The sequence below is a fragment of the Berghia stephanieae genome, chromosome 5 (assembly GCF_034508935.2).
Source record: "Berghia stephanieae isolate SIO BIC M18660-M18661 chromosome 5, UCSD_Bste_1.3, whole genome shotgun sequence".
Taxonomy (NCBI): Eukaryota; Metazoa; Mollusca; class Gastropoda; order Nudibranchia; family Aeolidiidae; genus Berghia; species Berghia stephanieae.
The window spans coordinates 78933800-78952336 of record NC_088364.1 but is presented as its reverse complement, the minus strand read 5'-3'; the positions used below and the strand labels follow the sequence as shown (position 1 = coordinate 78952336).

The 18537-nt window shown below is 35.8% G+C and overlaps 2 protein-coding genes across 4 annotated transcripts in view; one reads left to right on the top strand and one right to left on the bottom strand.

The window, feature by feature from the left end:
• LOC144973668 (uncharacterized) overlaps positions 1–1397 on the top strand; it is a 121379-nt gene extending 119982 nt beyond the window's left edge. For all 3 annotated transcript variants that reach the window (XM_078916401.1, XM_078916403.1, XM_078916404.1), the window contains one exon: positions 400–1397. In XM_078916401.1, coding sequence (XP_078772527.1) covers positions 400–528 — 129 coding nt within the window. In that variant the 3' untranslated portion in view covers positions 529–1397. The remainder of the gene's footprint in view (positions 1–399) is intronic.
• A 3890-nt stretch (positions 1398–5287) lies between these two features.
• Positions 5288–18254, bottom strand: LOC144973669 (diphthine methyltransferase-like). Its single transcript, XM_078916405.1, has 8 exons — positions 17986–18254; positions 15538–15756; positions 14026–14132; positions 12651–12808; positions 9292–9361; positions 7418–7483; positions 6662–6831; positions 5288–5520 (listed from the first exon to the last, which is right to left on the bottom strand). Exons 1-8 carry the CDS (start codon positions 18154–18156, stop codon positions 5309–5311), a joined length of 1173 nt encoding a protein of 390 aa, XP_078772531.1. The 5' UTR covers positions 18157–18254; the 3' UTR covers positions 5288–5308.
• Between the last annotated feature and the right edge of the window lie 283 nt (positions 18255–18537).

The following is an 18537-nucleotide window of genomic DNA, read 5'->3' as shown; positions in this document are numbered from 1 at the left end:
CATTTCTTTCTGCTACACACTTTTTTCAGATTATAATCTTGCACCAGAACCTGCTCCCGATTTTTCCACATTTGCAATGATATTCAGAATGATGGATGAGAAATGTTTGAACCTATATTTTTATTTTCTGTTTTACTCAAAAACGTTTGATACACAACTCTCTAATACAAGGTCACAAACAGATGGTCACGAGACCTTCAACTGAGACATCGAGTTTTCTGAAATTCTGTAGCCTTACTCTGTACGTATCATTCACTCTCAAAATTCTCTCACTTTTATTACTATCAAGTAATTTCTACGGTGTTTTATCCACAAGAAAAGAACAAAGCAGTGTTATGGTGAATTCTTCTAATTAACAATATGAAAGTTGTTAATATTCCTTAATGATTTTGTCTGCAGATGAGAAAGAAGCCATATTCCGCTCCAAAGTCTGCTCTTGAGGATTTTTTCCCTGGTCCAAGTTCACCAAGAAGATTTTTAATGAAGGAGAAACGAAGAACCAGCCTTGCCAGAGTTGACACTGGGTGAAAAGACTTTGAAGAAGTAATAATAAAATGGACTCTTCTTCTATAGGATTGATAAAACATATTTATGCATAGGATTTTCGAGCATAAGCTGTTATACATAAAGTAAATTTGTGGCACTATTTCAAGTTAGTAGGTTTACATCTGACAAGCAGATTTGCATAAGTGTTGGACAAGGAAATCAACCTTTACTATGCTTATTTATTCCCTCTTCCTCCCCCCCCCCCCCCCCCCGACATACACACACACACACACACACACACACACACAAAATCTTGATTCCAGAATTCCCAATAAAAAACGAATAGATTGAAAACAATGTCTAGAGCATCGTATTGTATCGGTTAAGAGCTAATGGGCTTTAGAAACCTTTAAATGCGATTTGTAACTTTAGTACATCAATAATAATATTTTTCAAAGTTATCAAAACATTTTTTACAAATTTGACAATTTTCGGTACATATAATGTTTGAAATTATTAGATGTGCAACACACAAATAAGTATACATGATAATCAAGAATCATGGAATTTTCCCCCTCAACGTGTATGTGACGTGGCAACTTTTGTACAATCAAGATTTTCAATCAATTAATTACAACATTCAAACAATATGCGATGTCATCATCGTATGATTTCTGGAATAATTGCTCTATTTTTCTTTACGAAGTACATATCTTGTTTTAATCATTTGTTTTCTTCTGCTCTAGTAAAGAAATCACTGATTTGAGGGGGAGAAAAAACATGACCAAACCTTAGAGCATGTAATCATGATTTAGCATTTGAAACTTTTTTTCTAAGCATGCGACTAGTAAATCAAATTTTAATCAACACTGTTGTAAGTAGAGTCCATTCTTATACCCACCCATAAACTCTTTACTCTTGTTGGAATGTGATAGACTTTGTTGGTCCTGAACTATATTGGCCAATATTGTTTCCTTGTGATATTATATGTTTAAAAATTCAGTTCTTAGAGATAACTAACACCAAATTTTAACTTTTTTTCACACTATCCTATCGCCATACACATTTAAACCTTATTATATTTAAATACTACCCGTTCATACTGTTATTACTGAATATACCAACCAGTTAAAAGCTATTAGTGCTGATTAAATAATACAATTAAGTACGGTTTCCTCAAAAAAATGGAATCCCTGAACTCAGTTTTTTCAAACTCATTTGAATATCCCAAATTTTTTCCTTATTATTTATTCTTTGTTATCTTTACATTCCTTCTTCAAACTAATTTGCACCTCAAACATGGTTTTCTCGAACTACTTTCACCCAGACAACATTGGAGATAAAATAATGGAGTGGTAATACCAGTAAGGTCACAGGTTCAAGTCCCCATCGCTGCGTGAAATTTTAATTCTCTATCGTCTTCTGGCGCTTTCCTGCTCACTTCATTTCTTGTTAACATTCTAAAGTCTACTCTGTCAACTTTCATCACAAATAGAGAGAAAAGTATTGAGGCCTCTACAGTGAGGAAACAGACAGAAATCCACCGAGAGTGATAAAACAAGATGGAGTGGTGAAAGCGCTATTTTCGTGGTTTACATAAAAACATGCATTGAATATATATCATTCTCTGGACACATTATTGGCATAAAAGCCAATAAAATAACAAAGAAAATGGATATTGTTGAATTTGTTTGCAACATAAAGTTATTTCCCCTCAACATATCAAGTCTTATCAAGACATGACTTTCTTTTTTTAATGTCCTAGGTAGTTCGAGTAAACCGTCCTTGAGTGTAGTTACCATCATATGAATGTAATCTTGTTTTATTTATTCCACAAAATGTTTTACTCATTCTTCTAAATATCAGAATTTATTTGAATTGACAAACTATTTTGTCACATCTATAATTGTAACAAACTATTTTGTCACATCTATAATTGTAACAAACTATTTTGTCAGATCTATAATTGTAACAAACTATTTTGTCACATCTATAATTGTAACAAACTATTTTGTCAGATCTATAATTGTAACAAACTATTTTGTCAGATCTATAATTGTAACAAACTATTTTGTCACATCTATAATTGTAACAAACTATTTTGTCACATCTATAATTGTAACAAACTATTTTGTCACATCTATAATTGTAACATTTTTGACCAGTTCAAAATTTTATTACAAAAATGAATACAACAGATTAAAAAAAAATAAGAAGAAAAAACATGCAACCCAGAATGTTTCAGGTTCAAACCCATGTTTCAGGTTCAAACCCCCTCTTCAGCCAACAACAAGCACAGTCAAAACAGTAATAGTAATACGCCACGTAAAATCCAGATAGACATAATTAACGATTTTTAAAGTTGGTTAAGATGGGTTTTGAACCTGAAATGTTCCACATGTAGTAGATTGTTCTTTTCGAAGCTGTACGGTTATAATCATCTTTGTACAATACTTTTTACATACCACGTCTTCTAGCAGATTTATATTCAATCCTGAATCTTATTCAATTTTCTACTTAACAACAACAAATTAATTTTATTTAAAAGGCTTTACCAGATGTGACGACCTTAAACTATTTGTCTTTAATCATCACGGAGGCCATGTACGAGGCTCTTTCATAATTAACCGAAAAATGCCTGTAAAATCCGCGTTTTTATGCTATCAACAAAATTCTTGCACGTGTTCATACCTTGATTCGTCCTTCATTTCTCTACGTAACAGCCAAGTCTGTCGACACACTTCTGCCAACGCCGCACCATGGAATAGATACCCTCTCGGAAGAAATTTCCGTCAAGGTTTTGTAGCCATTTCCGCACATGGTCAACAAGCTCTTCATCGACATCAAAGGGCTTTCCTGCTAGCTCACGTTTCAGTGGCCCAAAGAGGTGATAATCAGATGGTGCAAGGTCTGGACTGTGTGGTGGGTGTGGTAAAATCTCCCATCCATATTTCTCTAGCCAACCTTGCGTCACTCGTGCTGTGTGGGGTGTAGCGTTGTCGTGTTGCAAAATGACCCCGTTGGTCAACTGCCCTGGGCGCTTTCTGCGAATGGCCTCCCTGAGCTTGTCAAGAGTTTGGCAGTACCTTGCAGCATTGATTGTTTCTCCAGGTTGTAAGGTTTCGAACAGAATAACACCACGACTGTCCCAGAAAACCCCATTATTTTCTTTGCTGACCGCATGACTTTGAATTTCTTCGCGACAGGTGAGGATGGATGTTTCCATGTCATCGAATCTTGCTTTGTTTCTGGGGTGCAATGGTGCAACCAAGTCTCATCACCGGTGACTATGCTGTCAAGAAAAGTCACATCGGACCCTAGAAAGTCTCCGCCGACGTTGGCAGTATGCCCGTGAACCCTGCGTGAGCTCTTGCTTCTCAAAAGTTCCTTGCAGATGTCCAATCTTTTTTCTTTATGATTGTCTGTCAATTGCTTAGGAACCCATCTTGCGCTGACTTTTCTGTAGCTAAGTTCATCAAATACAATTCTATGGGCAGAAGTTTCCGAAATTTCAAGACTGCTTGCGATTTCATGAAGTTTCAACCACCTGTCTTGACGAATAAGCTCATCAAATCGCTTCACATTGTCTTCTGACGTCGCAGTTATCGAACGCCCCTCTCCCTTCCCTGTCTGTCAAGTCGGAATGGCCGGCTCAAACAAATTACACCAGTGATAGACTTGTGTACGGCTTATAACATGCTCACCATATACACTCTGAAGTTCTTTATGAATTTCGGTAGGATTCAGACTTTTGGCGTTTAAAAAATGTATGACAGCTCTGATTTCCTCCTTTGACCAAGTTTCAAGGTGGGCCGCCATCTTTAAAATCGTCTAGAAATTCATTGTGCAAAATGATGCACTTCATAATTTCTGGGAATATCCGTAAAGAAATAAGGAATATCATGTCGTTTACAGAATTAAAAAATCTCCACTGGTTGCTGAGCAATGGGCATTTTTCGGTTATTTCTGAAAGAGCCCTCGTAAAAATACTATCCTATTCCCCAAAAATATTTTGTGTATTTCTGTGGGTATCATCCATTGTACTGATCATCCCAAAGAGTGAGATCACGGCATATCAAACAAGAAGAATTTTGATTATTATATTTTCGTTGTTGTTCATTATCTACTGATTTTTTTAAAATATTGATTTCCTTTTTCATAATTGTGCATTATTTACTTATATAAGTAGCTCATTAAAATTTGTTACATGCTGTCTACTGATATCCATGGGTCATTTGGCTCACCGTTATCTCGGACAAAAAAATGTTCTTTTCCTTTTAGTTTCATGACAAAGAAACAATTGTTTCTCATACGGTATGTATTTGTGTTACAGTCATATAATTAATCATTATCTGTCTAACAAAGATCTGAAAAAAAACACTTTTTGCATTAAGAGGACTTTGTTTCTTTTTTGTACCACAAATCCTAAACAAATAATGAGTTCTTGAATACCCGGTAGCTTAATAACTAGAGTAATTTATCGAGGACCAAATGGTTCAATTTGAGCATAGTGATATGTCATCAGATCTATTTCAGACCTCCTTGCCCACCCAGTTTTTAGATGCGGCTATGTGGTCTAGTGGTATGACACTCATTTTCAAATCGGAAGGTCTTGGGTTCAGCTCCCAAGAGTTGGTATGCTCAACCAGGCTAACAGATTTGATCTGAACTCACGAAAATAAGTGAAAGCAAGTAACATAATAAATGTTACATTGGTAGGGTGAGTACAGAAAAATAAAGATATAATTATTTCAACAAAGACTATTTAAAAAGAAACAACAAGAAAATCAAAAACAGATGATTAGGTTGGTGATTATTTTATTTACACATCTGGCACCCATTCCCATAAATGAAGGGAATGGTCATAAAATGAACATGTTGAAATAAGATATTCTATCCTGTCTTGACAACCAGTGTCTTTGAGAGATAATTTGTTATCAATACTCATCAAGGTCTTGTCGAGTCTGCACCAGTCTGCACCATAGGCTAGGTTGTGGTCATTGTGCTGTGTTTCAATTGGTAGAGGACTAGAGTCTGACAAAGGTAAAAACAACGACAACATTCAAGCGATTTTTTAAAATATAAAAAATTGAGCTTTTATATAGCACAATATCCACTAAATGTGCTCAAAGCACTTTAAAAGGGGTCCCTGGCCAACAGCAACATTTAACATTTAGGACGGGACATGGCGCCTGTTAGGCGATGTTACAATTTTTTCGGACAGAGACAACGCTGTTAACCAGGTACTCATTTTACACCTGAGTAAAGGTGAGAGAATGTGAGTTAAGAGCCTTCTCCAAGGACTCAACTATGCGCTGAGCGAGGCTCGAACCCAGGACCTTCCGATCCGAAAGCAAGTGTCATACCATTAGACCACATAGCCGATTACCACAGTAAGGTGATGATGATGATGTATGGGATATAATCAAATGAATCTAATTTTCTTAATAATTATGGGACAACATTGCTCAAGGCTCATATGAGCTGGAGGCGACATGCACTTATTCACACGTCTGATAACCTAATTAATTATTGGCTCATTGTTGTAATGGAAACCTCAAAGAATGACGCAAAATGTTGTCCATTACAACATTGTTAAACTAGGCCCATAATTGCATTCGGATATTAGACCTGCATTTTAGTACAAGTCGGCTGGAGATAGTTCAGAAATGGGATTTTTTATTTTAAAAACTGATTTATAGATCACAAAGCTTAAAATCGAAACATTTGGCTGTTATGGTTGGTGAATAATTTAAATAAAAACATTGAGTAAAAGTAGTAAATACCTTTGAAAAGCAATAAACATGTGAGCTTTTATATTGCGCAATATACACAAAACATGCTCAAAGCAATTTACAAGGGATCCCTGACCAACACCAACAGGTAACATGTAGAATGTGACTTGAAGCCTGTTAGGCGATATTGCATTTTTATCCGACAGAGACAACGCTGTTAACGCCTAGGTATTCATTTTATACCCGAGTACGGTGTGAGAATGTGAGTGAAGAGCCTTTTCTAAGGACTCAACTATGCGTTGACTGAGGCTTGAGCCCAGGATCTTCTGATCCGAAAGCGAGTGTCATACCACAAGACCACAATAGCCGCACAGACCATATAGCCGCACTGATGGGCGTATGTATGCATTGCAAAATGTAAAAGAAAAACAAAAACATACCCAAATTCTGACACTTGACAATGTGAGTGCCATTATACATTGTAGCTGTCAGGATGTATTGGCCAAAGAATGGATCCCACTTGATCCTCCATATACCCCCACCCAAGTTTGTTTCTGCAACAGGACGTTTCTGTTGACGCCTGTCCCAGATCAACAGATCTTCATCGTAACTGATGATGAAAAATAAAGCTGAAAATTAATTTGAAAACGGCATCGACAAATATATTATACAAGATGACGTTTGTGATCAAGCAACAATGGGCATACTCAAAGAGTGGATGGTTTGCAAACTCTGGACTTAAAATTGTGTCCTTAGATAAAAAGCTTCACATACTACCTCACTCAACTCAGGTATGAATGAGCTTCCAACATTGGACATTGACAGATATTTTATGAGTGCAAGAACAACCAAATTAAAACTCTAAATGTCGTGCATGAAGCAATCAGCAGAGGAAAGCTGATTTATTGGATGATTTTTTTTCTGTCATATTTCTGTCTCTGCTTTATTTGGCACTGTCTCTTTCAAAAGATTCCACTCTAAACTCCTTAATTTTTCACTTTAACAAAAGTGTGCATATTCCAGGCAACTGAAGCACATCGATCATGGAGAAACAATAGTATTGTGCAGATTTATTAAATTAATTTCTTTTTTCAGGGTTGATACATGTAAGTGTTTGTATTTTTTCTGTGTGTGAATAGTGAATGCCAAACTGACATAATAATCTTGATTAACCTGTACAATTTTCATCTATTTACCTTCCAGTAGCATAGATATTTTCATCAAACGGGTGGCTTTGAATGCTGCAGACTCCCATTGTATGCCTGGAATAATGAGAAATGAATAATATCACTAAAGATAGACACAAAAAAGCAACTAGCCTCAAACTGAAATAATTGATGAAAAACCTCGTTTACCAAAAGGTCTTTTATGTTGAGATAAAGTATAACAACTGCACAGTAACAAGAATACCCAATCGAAAGTTGTCACCACACAGACAGCCACACCAACAAATAGTGTAATAAACTGGGTGGGGTTCCTGGCCTCCCATAGTGGGCAGGGGGGGGGGGGGGGGTACTACAAGGTCTTCTATCCCCCTATATCTGTTTTCCAACCTGCTTTCTGTCTTTGTCTTGGATGAGAATACTTGGTTTTGTCTTGGCTCTGGTCGGATACCCTAGCTGAGAGGGAAACAGTCAAATGTATAGTTAGAGTTTTGGGAGATTATATTTTTTGTCTCTCTATTACACACTGTATTGTTTTGTTTACATATATATATGATTTATAAACAATTGAGTGTATTTCTCCCTGTGGGGACATGTGCTTGTGTCTGGAACTGGATGTGACTTTTAGGTGATCTCAAACCTACCTTGATAATGTGCTCTTGGAATCTACATCTGTTTCCTATTTGAACCGATTCCCCTTTGTCTTATCTTTTCTTGGGTGCTTTAATTATAATTTTAGAACTTTTTACTATCCTATTTTCTTCCTTTTTACTGGCGCTGATATGACAATAATAATAATAATAATAATAATAATAATAATAATAATATAATAATAATAATAATAATAATAATAATAATATATTTTATTCATCCAAAAAAAAAATGGAAATTCGTTTACAGACGTGGCATGCATGAAAATGTGCCGTAAAACCCTTAAAAATAAAACATTAAAAAACAAACATAAATTTGTGTATTAAGGGTGAATAATTTCACGGTCCGTGCCATTGCCTTTAGTCTTCCCAAATGTGAAATGAATCTTATACATTTACAGTCAGATTCAAATGGGATGATGTGTTGACCCAAGTCTGAGCTAGAAACACAATCTTTTGGTCTGACACTGGCATCACAAGTTTAAATGGGTTAGTGAAAACATTATATTTTGTGTGAATAGCCGATGGTGCGCTGTCTTGTTACAGGTGTTGAGAAAAATAAATGTCCAGTTGATAATGCTCTGGATGTCTCTATTCACTGCCAAAGTTATTGGAATAAATCAAGTGTCTACCATTCACAAACACACAAATATAACATCACTGGTTTTCATTGGCCGATTACCTTGATCAGATGAATAGTGTCTTAACTGTATTTGCTCGTGTCATACAACAAAAACATGTATAATTTAATGAACAGCCTATTAAATGTGATATCTGATGTTGAAGATTAGTTTAGAAAGATTCATACACAAAAGGAAAAAAAAAAAAGAAAAGGTGCGACTTGTTTAGTTTATGCGCTATATTTTTTTTTAATAAACCAAAAAATGGATGATAATTCTAAAGAAAAGACAAAAAAAGAACCAGCCAATCCACAGCATGCAAGCTCTTTTAAAGTCTACACTTCTAAACCAGTCCATTTCAGAGCTACACATCTAGAGAGATTGTCTGGACATAAAAGCAGGGCTTCAGTATTCCAAGGTTTGTGAGCAACTGAGATCCTCACCTCCTCTGGAATTCGAGAAACCAAGCTAATTGGAATGATTTTGGACAGCCATTGCTCAATTACAGAGGTACCGCTGTAGTTTAGTTTGTTGTACCTTATGAAAGAGCCAATAATTTAGTCTTGAGTTTGTCTTGAGCCAATTCATACCAAACCAAGTATTATCCCTTTATAAAGAGTATAAAAATCAAAATTACCTCCTGCTCACAAAAGTTGGCTTCGTTGTATCTCTAACATCCCAGCCTTTCAATGTGCAATCATCCCCACCTATGAATATGAGAACAAATGCATGTCATACCATTTCAAGTTATCCTATCGCATAGCTGCCAACTTTTCAAAATGCAAAAACGTATTATTATACGCGGTGCGGCGCTGACGCCCAATTCATGTCTTAAAATGTCATATTTATTAATGTACTTAAGTACTAGAATGGTCAGAACTGTAATACTAAGAGAAGCTTACCTTTATCATCATACTGGGTAGGCATAAGTGATGGGGCGGTGGTGACAGAAGCAGATTACTGAGGCTTGGGCTTAACAGCCTCCCTTTGTGGCGAAAATTTTCTCCCAAGATAATTTTTATCAGATTTTCTTCTTTTTTTTTTTTTCTGGATTTTTTTTTCTTTTTCTGGATTGGCCAAATCGTACTTAGTACGATTTTATTGTACTGGTTGGCAGCTATGCTATCGTATCGTTTAAGAGCTAATAGGTTTTTTTTTAATTTTAATGCTCTGTGAAACTTTCATGCATAGATACAATTTATCAAATAACATTCCTCATCAATAGGATAAGATTGAGTAGGTATTAAATATAATAAAAAATAAAAATAAAATTTCCCTTATTCCCATAGGGGAAATTTGTCTCTAGGGTCTATTCCAAGGGAAGACTGGAATAACCCAGGCGTCAGCCGCAGTGCAGCACCTAATATATTGTTCCATTTGATCTTGTTTTAATAATAATAATAATAATACTTTATTGCATCCCAAAAAGGAAATTTTTTCAGAGGTTATACAGCGTTTGCAAGACTTATAGGGTGATTAGCGCTTGTAAAAAGATAGATAATAAATCCAGAGTTTAGCTGTGCTTAAGGCAGTCAAGAATAAGTAAGACAAATAGATAAATACGTTAATGAAAGAGCAATAGGGAACAAAAGTGTGATGCAAAAAAACTAATTCCTAACTCATTGGAAGTGTAGAACCGCTCTTCCAGAGGACTGAATACATACCTTGTGTAATTGATCTTCTGGTTTCAGAGTGATGGCTATTTTCTAGTCTAAATATAGGCTGGTCGTCAATAAAGATCATCCATCCTTGCTATTTTACAGCCTGTAATCCTTAGAATCTGCCCATCCATCCTGCTACTATGCGGCTATGTGGTCTTGTGGTATGACATTCGCTTTCGGATCGGAAGGTCCTGGGTTCAAGCCTCGCTCTGCGAATAGTTTAGTCCTTGGAAAAGGCTCTTTACTCACATTCTCTCACTGTACTCAGGTGTAAAATGAGTACCTGGCTGTTAACAGCGTTGTCTCTGTCCCCAAAAAATTGTAATATCGCCTAACAGGCGTCATGAACCGTCCTACATGTTATGTGTTGCTGTTGGTCAGGGACCCCTTGTAAAGCACTTTGAGCATGTTTAGTGGATAATGCGCTATATAAAAGCTCAATTTAAAAAAAAAAAATTTTTACTAAGATAGTTATGCCACCTTATGATTCAATTACTACCCTATTCATTATTTGTTCTCAAAAGACTATTACATACAGACTTCCAAGGATTTTCGACCTGGAAAAGTAGATGTGACGTCACGACTTTTCTTCCCTATTTAGCTAGATGACTTGTCTGAGACTGCCAAAAGGTTCCATCAAGTCACTAGCCAACCGGTACATAATCAAATTATACCAAATATCATTGAGCTTAAAACATAGAAAGGTTTAGGAGTTTTTTAAAATATAAATATACGGTATTGTTCTTAAAAAACCAACAAAAACATTGTCATCTTCAAACACAACACAAATTCAACTGTTTAAATAGCTCTATTTATAGAATTGATACAGTTTTGTTGACCCACTCTGTTTCAAGATGTATCAGTGATATCCAGAAATAAGTCTCAAGAATATTTATGAAACATTATGTCGGCAGATTATTGATGATTGCTAAATATCCATTGTTGCAAAGCATTTAAAGACGATTCCCTAACAATTGAGACATAAAACTGTATTTGGGGCACCTTCTAGAGGACAAAAAGTTGTATGTATGGGAATGGCACTACATTGAAGTTTCATCAGTAAATAAGCAAATTACTTTTGCAGTTCCATTAGCATTTTTTGCCCCATAATCACCTCGTGAATAAACAATCCCTGATAAATTATCCTTTAACTCACTTTCTTTCTGCAAAAAGTATTTGGTATTCTGTTTGTGAGAGAAATGAGCTGCCTTTAATAAACATGTATTAACATTTTTGACTATCTTTTGTGTTGGTGTGACTCCTTACAATACTTTAACAATGTTATATGCATTTAAGACTTTGCTATTTCAAAAATTGTATTAACTTGTCTGTATTCCCATTCCTCAAGCCATTATTAAAAATTAACGGCAACGTCATCACCCGAAAATAAAAACCCCCAAAAAACTGGAGGACACTACCATTCAACAAGTGTGTCAAACTTGTTTCAACACATGTGTTCATTACAAGGCCAGACTGTTTTGTAATCGAGAAATAAGTTCTGTTTATAACGAGATTTAAGTCTGGGGATAATTATTCTCTTTGTTGTAGTCTGAATAACCAAAAGAAAAAAAAGAGTTGGGCTTTATTTGTTTTGTAATTTGAAGTCAAAGTGAACATGCCAGATAAAATCACAAAGAAGACCTCGTGACTTAACTCACTCAATCCTGGAGATTTTTGCTACTTTTCAAAATTGGAAAAAACTGTATTAATAATGAGCATGTAACTGGATATTGTTATTCAACTAGACGTCCACCATTAATATGTAAACATTAAGAACATTAGCTTTGATACTACGCCTATAATTTGTCTCAGAAAAATGTAATAAATAGGCATGGGGTAAAAGTAACCCCGGGCATACTACAGATATAGTCAGTGTTAGGGTTGGGTGAGTTAAATAGTTCCCATTTCAATTTTGATATTTTTAAAGAATAAAATAAAAAGAAAAGGAAAAGGAAAAAGATGTTCAATTCAATAAATCCCAAAAGGCAGTGACAGGATGTCAGTTGAGCTGAGCACTTTATTCAAGACAGATGTTGTAAGCAATGAGTCATAGCTGGAACGTTATATAAAAGTCTGCAAGTTGTCTTTCAATAATAATAATAATAATAATTAAAATAATAATAATAATAATAATGATGATGATGATGATGATAATAAATCATTTGTATAGCGAGCAAATTCCATGAATTTATGCTCTGAGGCGCTCTACAATAAAATATGCATTCACAAAAGGAAAAAAATAAAATAAAGAGTACAGCAATGAAGAAAACCATGTGAAACCCTTAAAATAATTTGCCACACTTGCATTTCATAAGCAATCCAATGAATTACTGACCTGAGTATACAATATTGGAATCAAAATCATGAAACGCTGTTATCCAGGCCTCAAAGTCATGTGCTTTCCACCTTGACACAGTAGACAAGGTGCCATTTTCAAGGCAGACCAAATTGACACATCCTTTAGAGTCAGAGGCAACAACTTTTGAACAAAGCCTGAGACAAAAAGCAAGTTTTTTAAAAAATTTTATTGGTAAATTGGAAATATTGGTTGATGAGAAAAACGAATTGTAAAATGCCTACCTTCAACAATTTCTGTACCTTCAACCTCTCATAATGGATAATTGTTGTGTTAATTTTAGGAACCCAAATATTCAGGGAGACGAGGTGCTTCAGCTTGGCCCATGGAGCCGGAGTTTATTCTGGTTTCTATAGCATGAGACAAGCTTCTTGCTACCCTTTGGATGGGATGCTAGTTTATTGCAAAGTACTTTCCACAAGATCTATCAGACCCAGCTACCCAAACCACTGCTGGATGGACATGGGGGTGATAGAAAAAATCTCGACCTCACCTGGGATTGATCTCCGTCCCTTTATGTGTAAAGTGAGAGCTCTACCAGTTGAGCTTTTGGGATCCCTTTTGACGTTAGTGAGAACCCCTTTATCATTGGAAAAAATCCTCATGTTCTAGTATGCATAATTAAGAGACAGGAAACAGTTCATTGTTGATGTTTTATTAATTACCCTATAGACACAATCTCTTCTAACTTCTTAACATCAAGCAGGCAATGGTATAATTTTTTTTTTAAATTAAAAAAGAAAGCAAATTACATTTGACAAGTTTTAAGCTAAAGTAATTGTGATAAAACAAATTTAACCACAAGAGAATGACAGAGAGACATTCACTACAAGAATAAGAGAATTACTAATGCATGTGAAGGATATAATCACGCCATTCCTGAGGCATCACAAGATGTCTATATATTGGTATTTCGCCAAACACGAAAAATAGTGGGGGGGGGGGGGGGGGGGGGGGGGGGGGTTAATGAATAATTTTGGAAAAATTGTGTAGCACTTATCAGTGTGTGTTGTGGGGTGCTCGTTGAGGATAGATAAAATCCATCAATCAAACATCTGATGTCAATATAAATCACCCATGTTGCCCAAGCAAACTTGGTTGATAATCTTGCCCACATAAAATAAGACGCCTGAAGCCAGGATCAACCCCAGGATGCCATGAGTTAGAGTACAGTGCCAAACCACATGGCCACTTAGTCCCCTCACTGAAGATAGCCGACAAAAATCAAGTGTGATTGTCATAAGACTAGGTTTAGCAGTTCTTGTAGAACTTATAGATCATTTCAACACATAAGAAAAGGAAAAAGATACAAAAGGGAAAGTTCATCAAATATCAACTAGCCATATCCAGTCACCTTTCTCGTCCACCATCCCATCCAAGAGAAAGACCAAGGGATGACTCCGATAAAATTTCTTTAGCTACAGGAATCAGGTTTGTGTCCTCTTTAGGGAAATCAAAAATCTGCAAAATGGAGTAAAGCATAATAATAATATGGAAGTGCGTATATGGGCAATCAAGAGCCTGCATATTCATTCCCATGATGTTGGGTATAGGGATTGACCAATGATTTAGATTTGCAATGTCAATACATCTATTAAATGTATCAAATCTTTTATTACAATGTTGAGAATAATAAAACCATAATCATAAATCTGGAAACCTGAAATGATAAAAATAAAAAAAATAAAAATTATTAAAAAGAGTAAATAAATTATCGTAGGTCCAACTTCCTCCAGGATCTATCTTGTGGAAATTGACTTGCTGACCATTACATTATGCTGAAAATATAAATAAACTTTTTTATTAACTTCCACATATTTATACATCTGGGTCTTGGAAATAATGGCAGCATTGCAAATGTTACTGCTTGAAGCTTGATTTAAAATAGGGATGAGGACTAAGTGGTGATACGTAACTGTTACTGTTAAGTGCCTTGAACTTGTTTTACATCAAATATTTATCTATACATAAAATAAAGACTTGACACATTTTTAAAATTGATATGAGCAAAACCTTTTTTTCCTGTCATATGTTGACATTTTTAGCTATTAAAAAATAGGACAAATTTCAAAAATTCATTTTAAAAATAAGATTTTTATTAACATGTGACAAAATATACATCACACGATCTACAAAGTTTGATGTGACTATACATAACTTATGGAGAAATGTCACTTTGATAATAGGCAATCACCATGGCGTAACTATAGTACTCTAGTCGGCCATGGCAACCACCCCTTATTATTCAAAAACAATTGTTGATCTGTTAATAGGAAGACTGTCCAGTTCTATTTAGCAATATTACAGATTACTTCTGTCCCGATTAGAGATTTTAAGTTTCACTGCCGATCTTCCCCTGAAGTATAATTAGTGTTTATTTCTAATCCAGACCTAGCCACGTGCTGGGTGATCTGTATATTTAAAAAAAACACCTTGTAGTTAAAGAAATAATAATAAGAAGAAGAATATAATAATAATAATAATAATAATAATAATAATAATAATAATAATAATAATAATAATAATAATAATAATAATAATAATAATAATAATAATAATAATAATAATAATAATAATAATACACATTTAAACAGTGCTCATTCTCATGTAAAACACAAGCTCTGGGCACTTTACAATATAAAATATCAATTTTGAGTGGAAAAAAAAATGCAATGCAATGAATTCATAGCCAAATCAAGTATTTATAGCATCAATAAAAGCAAATACAGTAAAGATGTGTCTTGAGATTCTTTTTAAAGGCAGGTTAAGACTTGCTCCCTCAGACCACGTGGTAGTTCATTCCAAATCTTAGAGGCGACTTAGTCATCTTAGTAAAAAAAAAAAGTCAACAAGGACTGGTCCTCACCTGAAGAAAACCCTCAGCATCAACAAGACCAAATAGACTTTTGCCATTTATTCTCACTCCAGGCCACTTGATGTCCAACACTCCACACATGTCAAATTTACAAACTTCTGAGAGGTGAGATTTACCATCATGACATGCCAAGCTAAATGCAGAAATCCCACCAAGTCGAATTTGAGAGGCTGGTGATGAATTATGTTGGCTTGACTCATCCCCTGTAGGCTGTTTAGAGTAAAGTGGAATAAATAATTACTAAAAATATTAATGTTATTAATAATACTAATAATAACAATAATCGCAATATGGTATTAGGGAACAATGTACAAGCTGCATACAACTTGGTGAGTATTTTACAGTTATTTTGATGACTTGGCATTTTTTTAGATGGAATTCCCCATTTTCCAATCCCTCTCCCATTCATTCAGGCAGTTGAGGTCATTTTGTAGGATGTCAGCATCTCTTTGGGACTTCAATTCTCTATAAAGTAAACAATTTTCATAGTTATGATTTTGGTGATATCCTTCCTGTCTGTGATGTCTTTGGTGTATATTAGGAACATTAATGGACTCAATATAGTCCCTTGTGGAACATCTGATAATTCTGGCATTGGGTCTGAAATCTTGTTGTCTACCATGACTCTCTGCACCCTGTCTTTCAGACATGACTCTGTCCACTTGTGAAAATTGACACAGACACTAGAATGCTCCAGTTTTTTAAGTAGGCCTTGGTGATGGCTTAGGTGCAGCTATGTGGTCTAGTGGTATGACACTCGCTTTCGAATCGGAAGGTCCTGGTTTCGAGCATCGCTCTGCGCATAGTTGAGCCCTTGAAAAAGGCTCTTTACTCACATTCTTTCATCGTATTCAGGTGTAAAATGAGTACCTGGCCGTTAACAGTGTTGTCTCTGTCTGGAAAAAATGTAATATCGCCTAACAGTCGTCATGTCTCGTTCTACAGGTTACATGTTGCTGTGGTCAGGGACCCTTTGTAAAGCACTTGAGCACATTTAGTGGATATTGCGCTATATATAAGCTCTTTTTTTGATCGACTTTGCCAAACGCCTTGCTGAAATCAAGTAGGATTGCATCTGTTTGCCCTTTGCAGTTTATTGTGTTTACGAAGTCATTGCATGCTGTGATAAGCTGTGAATTGCAAGATTAAAATTTACAAAAACTGCTGTGCATCTGTTGCAATATTATGTTTGCTAAAGTGCTTCATAATATTGCTCTGATTATATGGCAGGGGAAAAGAAAGGAGGAGAAGAAGAAGAAGAAGAAGAAGAAGAAGAAGAAGAAGAAGAAGAAGAATATTGGCAATAATTGGTCTTAATAAAAGACAAGAATACAATTTATGTTTGGCTAACCATATCCTGCAGCAAGGTAAAACACCAATGAAAATGCAGATAATTCCCACTGTGAGGTAATATAAGTCAATGGAAATGTGAGTTTATGGTCCAATGACCAATGACATCCCATGAAGTCTAGTCCCAGGAAGTACCAGCATTTCTCATTACTAGGAATTCCCTATAGTAATTGGCTTTCAGCAAATGAGATCACGGGGGAAACACTCCAAAAAATCAACCACTATGTGTGAGGCTGTCTATCTGTTGTTGCAAGGTACCTGGCAAATCCCATGGTCTCAGTCTAGAACCAAGACTGTGTCCTCTGTCAGTAAATGAGTCTGAAACCTCTTAAACCCTCTCTATATATGCAGTACCGATACTCAAGTTTCTCAGTCATTACTACAGATTACAGATACTTTGTCTCATTAACTCTCGACACTTGTTGAGTCTCCATTGACTTTGACACCATTGTTGCCTGATGCGGAGTCAGATGTGGATACTGCACTATCAAGATTATTTTTGGCCATGCTGCTACAACAGCTATCAAGAACCCCCTTTGCATTGCACAACAAATCTTTAGGACGCTTCCATATTTGTGGACAAGGCTTATAAAATGAATCCAGAACTTCAGAAACAAACCACAATAACCGACTTTTTAAGGTCAAATTGACAAGTCGTAAATTTCACAATTAGCCATTTTAAGGATCACCAAATCATCCCTTGTTATCTTACATTTTCCATTTGTTTCTCTGTGCTTCATACCCGGAAGGTACCTAGTTCTAATACCTCCTGCGCTGTGTGGGCTTGAGCAAGTCACCTCGTCCTAGCTCAGTTTGCGGCACTGCACTGCGGCTGACGCCTGGGTCATTCCAGTCCTCCGTTGGAATAGACTCGAAGACACATTTCCCCTATGGGATGAATAAAGGGAATGTTCGTTTAAGGAAAGGATCGATTGATATACCTCGACATGACGCCAACTCTATCGATGTTGATTTCATTTTATCGTGGTCCCGACGATGTCGATATATCCGTCCTCGACTATACTTCCAAATCATATTGCTTATGCTTGGCCATCTCGCTTACAGTTGTTGCTTTGAGTATATACTTACAATAGACGAGTCTGTTGTCACATCACTCTCAGGAGTTTCCTGAAGTTTATAAGTTCCACACAAAAGGATATTTTGTTGCTCATCATAGGGGCAAAATTCAACAGAATCAGCATTAAGACCCGTGTCTATTTTCTGATGCACATATGCACAATCTTTCACACTATCAGACATTCTTTCAGACGACGACGGGATTACTGATTCCGTGTACACCCATGCCCCAGTCCTATGCCAATTGCCTCGATATTCCTACCAAAATGGGATAACCTAAGTAGAAAATGAAAGTAGAGATTGATTTGATACTAAAGCTTTGTTTCAGTCTACACAGTTTTAAAAATTGTTCTTCAGTTAAAATTCATTCGCATCTAATTTCGTAACTTGTCCTATAATAATATAATACCAACGATGGTGGAAGGCCTTCTATCATAATTTTTGGGCATACTACATAATGTAATTCATCATGAATCACACGACATACAACTTGCTTTTAGCTTATACGGTACAGGGACAACTATTTGGGTTTAGAAAACGGCTCGTGCGTTTATGAGTGTGTGT